This window comes from Amblyomma maculatum, chromosome 5 (genome assembly GCF_055883805.1).
Source record: "Amblyomma maculatum isolate TAMU_Amacu chromosome 5, ASM5588380v1, whole genome shotgun sequence".
Lineage (NCBI taxonomy): Eukaryota > Metazoa > Arthropoda > Arachnida > Ixodida > Ixodidae > Amblyomma > Amblyomma maculatum.
Window position 1 is genome coordinate 156,522,653 of NC_139348.1, and position 8,268 is coordinate 156,530,920.

The 8,268-nt window shown below is 42.7% G+C and overlaps 1 protein-coding gene across 2 annotated transcripts in view; it reads right to left on the reverse strand.

Moving 5' to 3' along the window:
* Positions 1 to 7,912, reverse strand: part of Polr3E (RNA polymerase III subunit E) — a 33,489-nt gene extending 25,577 nt beyond the window's left edge. For both annotated transcript variants that reach the window (XM_084604801.1, XM_084604800.1), the window contains exons 1-4: positions 7,796 to 7,912; positions 5,664 to 5,792; positions 4,190 to 4,314; positions 2,533 to 2,615 (exon numbers count right to left, since the gene is read on the reverse strand). In XM_084604801.1, the coding sequence (XP_084460927.1) occupies positions 2,533 to 2,615; positions 4,190 to 4,314; positions 5,664 to 5,792; positions 7,796 to 7,861 (403 nt within the window). In that variant the 5' untranslated portion in view covers positions 7,862 to 7,912. The remainder of the gene's footprint in view (positions 1 to 2,532; positions 2,616 to 4,189; positions 4,315 to 5,663; positions 5,793 to 7,795) is intronic.
* Between the last annotated feature and the right edge of the window lie 356 nt (positions 7,913 to 8,268).

An 8,268-nucleotide genomic window follows, 5' to 3' on the forward strand; every position in this document is an offset into this window, starting at 1 on the left:
AAGGCCTCCAATATGGTGTCTCTCATATCCTGAAAGGCTTTGGGATATACCCCATAAGCCCCATAAAACCCATAAAACCCCATAAACTAAGCTAAACTAAATACATATGTCCCTTACAGCTCAGCCGAGCACAACATGGTCTCAGGGCAGCAAGTCAAGGCAGCAGCTTCTTGTCACCAGATACTACAATCATGACCTCGACTTTATCTACTCCAGCATTTCGAAAATTAGGTGCCCCAAAAACTGAGCGCAATCCAATAACTGGGATAATACAACAATTTTTGAGTATGATGCAGCTACAGGTCACCTTGCCTTATCCCATGCACACTAAAGCAAGGGCATCGCTCTAATCACAAAGAAACAGCCCTCACTGAAAACGGGGCATTTTATCAGGTAGGAAAGTACCGAAAACAAAATACAGGTAAATCCTTCATCGGCATATCTCGCAAGCAAAATGCGTGCGTCGATGCCCATTTTTAAAGCGAAAAGCTTCACTAGGCTAGTCAACTCAGAGTCTCGCGTGTGTTCCGTCGTTCGAAACACATATAAAGCCCCGCTTTAACCAAGCCGTATGAATGTGCCTTAGTGGCCTATAGGGGTAACGTGAATGCAAGGGTCCTGGCAGGCTGAGTCTGACATAACCGTCCCATGTGAAACGAGAGACCCAAGTTGGCAGCTCCTGCCAGGGGACCATGGTAATGGACACGGTTAGACCTGGCGTAGTATTGCTTTCGCAATAAAAGCCACAGCTGCACATGCGCAAACCACGTGACGTCACAGGAGAGGAGGCGCAGGCGGTCGGAGCCACCACTGCCGCCGCAACTGCTGCCGCGACTCCGCCGGTTGACCTTTAGCCAGTGCCACGCGCTTTCACCGGGCTGTGTTTATGTCTATACAGAAGTGTAACGGTGATGATGACGTAGAATTGGAATAAAGTTTAATCTTATGTGATGTACGGCTGTAATCAATGTTTCACCATGATGATAAGCCATAGAATATCTATAAAGTGCAACTGTGAACAACAAGGTATGCCACAACTACGCCAAGGAACCACAAGCTAAGCCATGGCATCGCCGAAGCTTTTCACTTCTGATATCCGGGCTTAACCAAGCTAAGCCACCACCAATTTTTTCACCACAAATCTTAAAAGCTATGCTAGATTGCCATTCATTTCAAATTATGGCAATCCATCTTTTATGGTAAGAACACCAAGTACAATCTGAGCCAACTGGCAGGAAGACTGAAATACAATCTTGTCAATAATCGAGCCTGTTGCTAAAGTGCCAACAACCTGAGCAAAGAACCAAAAAATCAATTTTTACAAAGAACAATAACTGCTTGCCATGGTCCTCACTGTCCATTCAATGTTCCAAACCTACACCTGAGCTACAAAACCTACTCCAGTGGAGGGTTACAGAGTAATTTTGATCATTACATGCGCCGATACAGCACCTCACATGAATGTTTGTGCATTTTTATGCCGGCTGCCAGAATTCAATCGTACGGCCTTGAATAAGTAGTTGAGCAACAAGACTGCCTAAGGTCACTGCTGCAGGTAAAGAAACTGCCACCGTTGGATCTCAGAATAGAAGGCAGTGACACAATGGCAACATATTTTTGTAAATTCCTTCCTGCCTTTGTGCAGTTGAGATCCAGCAGTTTTAACCTTGTCTAAGCTTCCACTTTATTGATCCCTCAAATCAAACGACCTAAGCATGGCTAGGCCAAAGTGAATTAGGTGTCCTGGCACTTGAAACCTCTGGCATCAGTAATTTCAAGGACTGTGGAGGCGCAACAAAAAGAGTTTGTGTGCTGTACGATGTCAGTGCATGTTAAAAATCCCCAGGTGGCCAAAATTAATTTGTAGTCCACCACTGCGGCACTCCTTTCTCTCTTTCCGCTTTCACTTCCACCTCCCTCCCTTCCCTTACCACGGCTCAGGTGTCCACAGAAAAGTGTGGCAGATACTGTGCCTTTCCTTTCCTGCAAACCACTTATTATTCTTCTTCTTCTTATTATTATTATTATTATTATTATTATTATTATTATTATTATTATTATTATTATAACTATAGCATCTGCAAGTCCTTGTGTCCAAACAATCAGATAAAGAGATAGCGATACACACACATGCCTCTCTCCACCGCTGTTTAGATTTCCTTTGCTTGGAAGAACACCAACAGCCCTGAGAGCCGGTGCTTCTTCAACACACAAACATGAGTATGCTTGGTTTGGTTTAGTTTCTGGGGTTTAAAGTCCCAAAGCGACTAAGGCTATGAGGGACGCCACAGTGGAGGCCTCCGGGAATTTCGACCACCTGGAGTTCTTTAACGTACATTGACATCGCACAGCATACGGGCGCCTTGCTTTTCGCCTCCATCAAAAAGCGGCCGCCTCGGCCGGGATTTGACGCTGCATCCTTGGGCAACGCACGGGTATGCAAGGGGATACAACGTGAAGCCAGCCATATATAGTGAGCAGGGCCAGTGCACTAAAAAAGTAAAAGATAGATAAACAAAAAGGTGCTCAAACCTGGCCTGAGAACTCCCACAGCATAATTCTCAGCGGGACTTGAAGACTTCACTGATGTCAAAATCTGCTTGTCCATCCTGGAGCTATTTTGTTAGCAGGACACGAGGGGAGAAAGGGTGGAAGAGGAAGAGAAGATCAACAATCAAAAACCAAGACCCTGCTTACCCATAAACAATTGAACCATGCATGTTAAAAAAAATGACTCTTCTGCTAGTAGATGGTTTTCTGCTATTTCTTCAAGCTGCTTCTGATGTTGCTTCTCTTCCTTCCAAGCAGCTGACAATCTGCATTACAGCATTCTCTCAATAATTCAAATAGTGCTGAAAATTGGTTGAAGTTACGTACAATTCAAATGAAAAGAAGCATCTTTAATGCCACTGTTGACGTTAACAGCACTAAATTGAAGATTCTGGTAATCATTATTTTGGATTAAGCCACACAGGCCTAGTAAGTGTAAATCCCTTGAAGAAAGCATGTAAAAAAGCAATGACAAAACTAGAAGTAGAAAGAACATGCACTACTCTCACTATTGAACTTTTGCCCATGCAAATGTACTAACTTTGTTGTTGTAGTGTCTTCCACACAAGGGGTGGAAAACACTAGGGGCAGCGAAAGTTACAGCAGAACTGACAAAGGCCCTTCCATCACATACGAAAGGCCAGAAAACTGCGGCATGGTATTTAAGGAACTGCAGGCTTGGGCTATTCCGCAAAAGCTGACTTTTCGTTAAAGCAAAGTCATGATTTCAATTTACGCACACCAGGGCTTAAAGAGAAAGAACAGCTCAAACAGAAAACAGAAAGAAAAATGAATTACATGCATAAACAACAGCACTGGTGCAGTTCGTATGTGCCTACCAGTTGCCTCCTTTGTCTACATAGTCCACTCTTCTTAAAGTTGCACACAGGACTAACTAGAACTAGCCCTCACCAAGATTAAGCTTACAACGCTAGATTAATTATTAATGCCACCATGCACAAAAAAATTTTGTTATTGTAATCACCATCCCAGTTATGTTCACCGCAGGGTAAAGGCTTTTCCTGCTGATAACCGGTTTGCTTTGTCTTGCATCAACCCCAAAGTCGCTCCTTCCCAGCAAATTTCCTTATCTGCCCCCTCAAATTCCAGCTGGCTTCCCTTCAAGTATATTCTGTTATCACTGTAAATCATCACTTACCTCCTACTTACTCTTCCATGCGTCCTGGCCAAACCCATGTCCTTTTGTTTACCGCCAATCAGATATCATTATCACAAGCATGTTGTCTAACTCGTGCTGCTCTCTTCCAGTCGCTTGAATTTACTTGCGCATTTTTTTGTTCCACACCTCATTGCACTTTCCTTAATATATATCACAAGCTTTTTCATTTGCCCAAATCCATATACTTTAATGTTCCTGACTTAAATAAACCCAGGTGCCATTGCTGTCAGCAACCAATAATGAATTGTTTGTAACATCAAATCAGTATCTGTACTGTGTTGTAAGCGATATGCATTTGATTAAGTTATCCAAATTCACTGCATGTTTGGAATAAAAATGTTACAATAATAAAAAAAAAGAATACCTCCAACGAAACAGTTGTACACAAAAACAAACGGTGGCAGCAAGGGCTGTTGCAGTAAAAAAAAAAAGGAGAAATTGAAAGTAGTGTATCCCCACCTTTCAAAAAATGGCTTCTGATCCCCAGATCGGCTACCGCTGGCGTCTGCATTTGCCGCAAAATGCTCTCCCCGCACGCTGTCATAGCTCGGATCTGACGTGTTGAGAGCAAACTCCAGCTCCACCTAGGGAAAACAATGCGAATTAAGACAGCCTGACGATTTTATCATTGTGGTGAGGAGCAGATACATCGCACCCAACAAGCGAATTCTTAGAATCCATTCCAACAACATGAAAATGCAAAAGGCTGGCACTACTAACTCTCTCTCGATGGATCAGGGTCAGATTGGAGAAAAGTTAGGGCGAAGGGGTGGCCAGCATAGAAACACGTAGAAAAAGTGCGAAAATATAAAGAGCACATTGCCAGTGAAAACGCAAAGAGCCAGAGCATTGACAGAGCTGTGCAATATCATTCCTCCCACTCAAAGTGCTGTTGAAAAAGCTTGTAAAATTGCGAATGCAGAACCAGCCACATGCTTATGCCGTACTTCTGTGCTGCTTGACAAGCGAGACCTAGTAAATCCATCTTTTATTTTTCCTAGCTTTAAATTGCCCCATGCTCCTTTTTAAGTAGTGAGAAAGACACACCAAGAAAAATTTTGGGGGTTTAAGCATGGCCTGAACTTAGTGATACCAGTGAAAGCTATGTTAAGTATGGTTATGCATCGTTTGACAGTTTGAAGTAGGCAGACGCTCAAGCTTCGCATTAAGAGTAGCCGCTATAGCCCTTGTAACACCGCCTTTTCAATCCGCAAGTTTTTTTCTTCATGTTCTTAAAGTGAAATTTTGAGAAAAGGTAGGCGCATTATACTTTTGAGTGGACGTCACAGAGTGGTGGACACCTACACTTAAACAGATCAAGATCATTTTTCATGTTTTTATTTAAATCAGATTTTAGGGAAAGGAAAGCATAATGTACTTTTGATTGGATGCCATGAATGGTGGGCACCTATACTTATTCACATAAAAAGTCACACTTCCTTTATGAAGGTCAAGCAGCCAGACAGGTTGACCCAGGCTAGTGAAGCTTTCGCTTCAAAAATGCCCAAGAGCAATTTGAAGCGATATAATTTCAACGCATTAACAGGAAGAAATATGAAGCAGAAAAATCCATTGTTCTATACACGGTAAAATTTTCAAGAAGTGTCTTTATATAGATCTTTGCACTGGACAGGAAAGTTATCAAAATTCCTCCTCTCTGGACTGCTGGAAACTTGTTCCACTGCAGCTTTCACCACGCTAGCGCAGAGTGCATTCGACTGTCCTATGAACAATAAATATGGCAGCACCCAGGGGGCCCTCAATGCAAAGATCTATGTGAACTAAAAGTAATAAACTACAGAATAGCACTGCCTCACCTCACACTTCCTGGCTGCTAGTATCTCTACTGCTTTTCTCGCTTTTCTCCTTACAGATGCAGATATGTGTAAGGGAAATAAATCAAATCTGCAATCAGAAAGTGCTGGCTAGGTACCTTTTGTTGCTTTGGCTTGACCCTTGCTGAAACACACTGTTCTTCATTGTACGAGCGACCGACTGACCGCTGGGGATATTGGAGAATGTACAGGTTTTCAGCCAGAGCCTTTGATATGTACACATCCACCTGCAAAAGAAAGAACGCAGCTACAGTGGCTGTGTGTGATGACAAGACTTGTATGATGAAAACTTTCACCTAGGGGTGTTTGGGTGTAGACAGCTGCTACTAAGATGCATTGAATAGCATAGTCCATGAATAATATTATTTTAAAAGTGCAGCAATGTTTATGTACAAATGTGTTTCCACTGCTGGTAAGATCAAACACAGTAAGATCAAAGATTGGAATCATTCACGTGACTATGATACACAAAAAAATGAAAAAAGCAAAAAAAGCAAACAGTGCCCATTCTTATATCAGTTTCCTTGCGGGGCTTTGCCTGCAACATAATTTGCCATGAATTAAGGCAGAAGCCTTTTACGTAAACTACCTATGGGCTGCAATGTGTGGTTCCAATATGCCACATATTCAATGCAGGCTGAAAAAAGCAGCCACTGAGGAGACTCCCACAGAAATGTGAGATAAAACTATTATACACAGTTCGAGACTAGTTTTATGACTCATTTAAATCACAACAGGCATCAAAAGCTATGCAGGTACAGAGTAATTTGAGCTAAATAGTGCTGCACTGCCAATGTAGCTCTGTCTTGCTTGCTTTAGCCTTCTGCTTTGAGACAGACTTGCCGCAAACAAGCATGCGAGTTATACAATCCACCCAAAAACCCACTGCAGACCAATAAAGTTTATAGAGTCACTACTTAGGCTAATTAATGCAACAGACAATGTAAACATATCTACATTTTCTGCCTGATTTCGTGCACCTTTGCCAAAAAGAAATCCGCACCTTTAGTGTCTGTACTGCGTGAATGAAAAACCTAAAAATGCGGCACTACGTTCCACTTTACATCTTTTCCAAATGACAACGCGGTTTACGTTTGAAAGCGAAAACGGAAGCAGTAGTGCTTTCTACTCAAACCTGCAAGCTGAACGGGTCAAGTTTCTGGCAGCATTTCACATGACAGGGTTTTTCCTCAACGAACGTAAACATACACAGCTGCGAGACACTAAAACAGGAAACGCGCAAAAGGCCGCACGAGCTTTACTTTTTCAGCTGGGCATTTAATAACAACCGCTGGGGTTATTTAAAAATTATTGCTATCTTAAACTGCAAAATTCCTACAGTGGAAATGAAATAGACGCGAGGCGATGAAACCGTTTCCCTAAATCAAAACTTCATGCAGTACGCTGCATAGGCTTGTTTTGTCTGGATAGCGCAATCTCTGCGCAGAGTAAAGTTGGCAGAACAGTTGGCCGGGGACTACCCCACCGCTGTTTTTTTTTTTTTCTTTTTTTCTTCTTTCTTTCTTTTTCCAGGACAGCAACATAGTCTCCGCGTCTTAGGGGGCTAGCGTGCGTGGAAAGGAGTATAAAAAAAAAAAACAACTGTCATGGCTACTGCATCTTTCAGGACTTTACTGATGCAAAAGAAACGCAAACCTCACTTATCGGCAAAAAATTCTGTCAAGAGAGTGAGATGCACGAGCTTTGAACGCGTGCTAAGCCATGACGGGCAGTTGCGCCCAGAAGCACGTGCGAACGAGATTCGCAAGTTCTGTTAGCAAAAATCACTCGTACACACACAGAGGTAGAATGACATTTACCTTTCATCACGTTGCCAAACGTGTCAGGTTAAACTAGCAAAGAAAAACAAACAACGTGAAAAGCTAATTGCAGCCCCTGCATGCGTCGCAAACTCGTGGTTCATCTACTTACCTACAGAAGCCTACGCGCAATGAAGTCTGCACATAAAATTTTATTTATCGGAGCAACTATTCCACTTAGGTCACTTTCTAACGGAAACATCAATATAAATTATTCTAACGCTGCAAAAGCTTTAGACAGATATCGCAGCATTCGAAACTGCATAACACCACTGCCATGTGTCACCGGGTATGCGTCACTAGCGTAACCAGCGTATGGCGATTCATCAAAATGTAAGTTGGCGATGTCAAGCGAACACTACTCATAAAAGAGAAGCGCATAGGTAGGACAATTAGAGTAGGTACAGTACCTCTTGAACGACAGTGTCGTCATCATCTTTGCTGTTCGCGGCAGCAGAAGCCATGGAAGCCGCCATACTGGGCGGTCACGTGTTGCTGGACGAGATACTACGTTTGTCTAATCTTGGCGGAGATTGTGGATTATCGGATACTCGAAGGAATAAACCCTTCAAGCGCGAATTAAGAAATGTGACGATAAAAATTTGTGAACTTAATTTGAGCATGTTTCTTTAAGTTATTTGGACACATTTCAATCAAGAAACTCCATTTTATTGTGCGTAAAAAAATTTGGTCGCGTACACAGAGCCACGAGTGCCTGAAAGGCAACTTTTCAGGTCTTGATTACGAAGTAATGTTAGGGGCCCTAGTAATGTGAAGTATGTATCATCATCAGCAGCCAGACTGTACTCACTGCAGGGTGAAGGCCTCTCCCATATTTTTCCAACCCGGTTCTGTGCTAGCTGCATCCACTTGACCCCTGCGA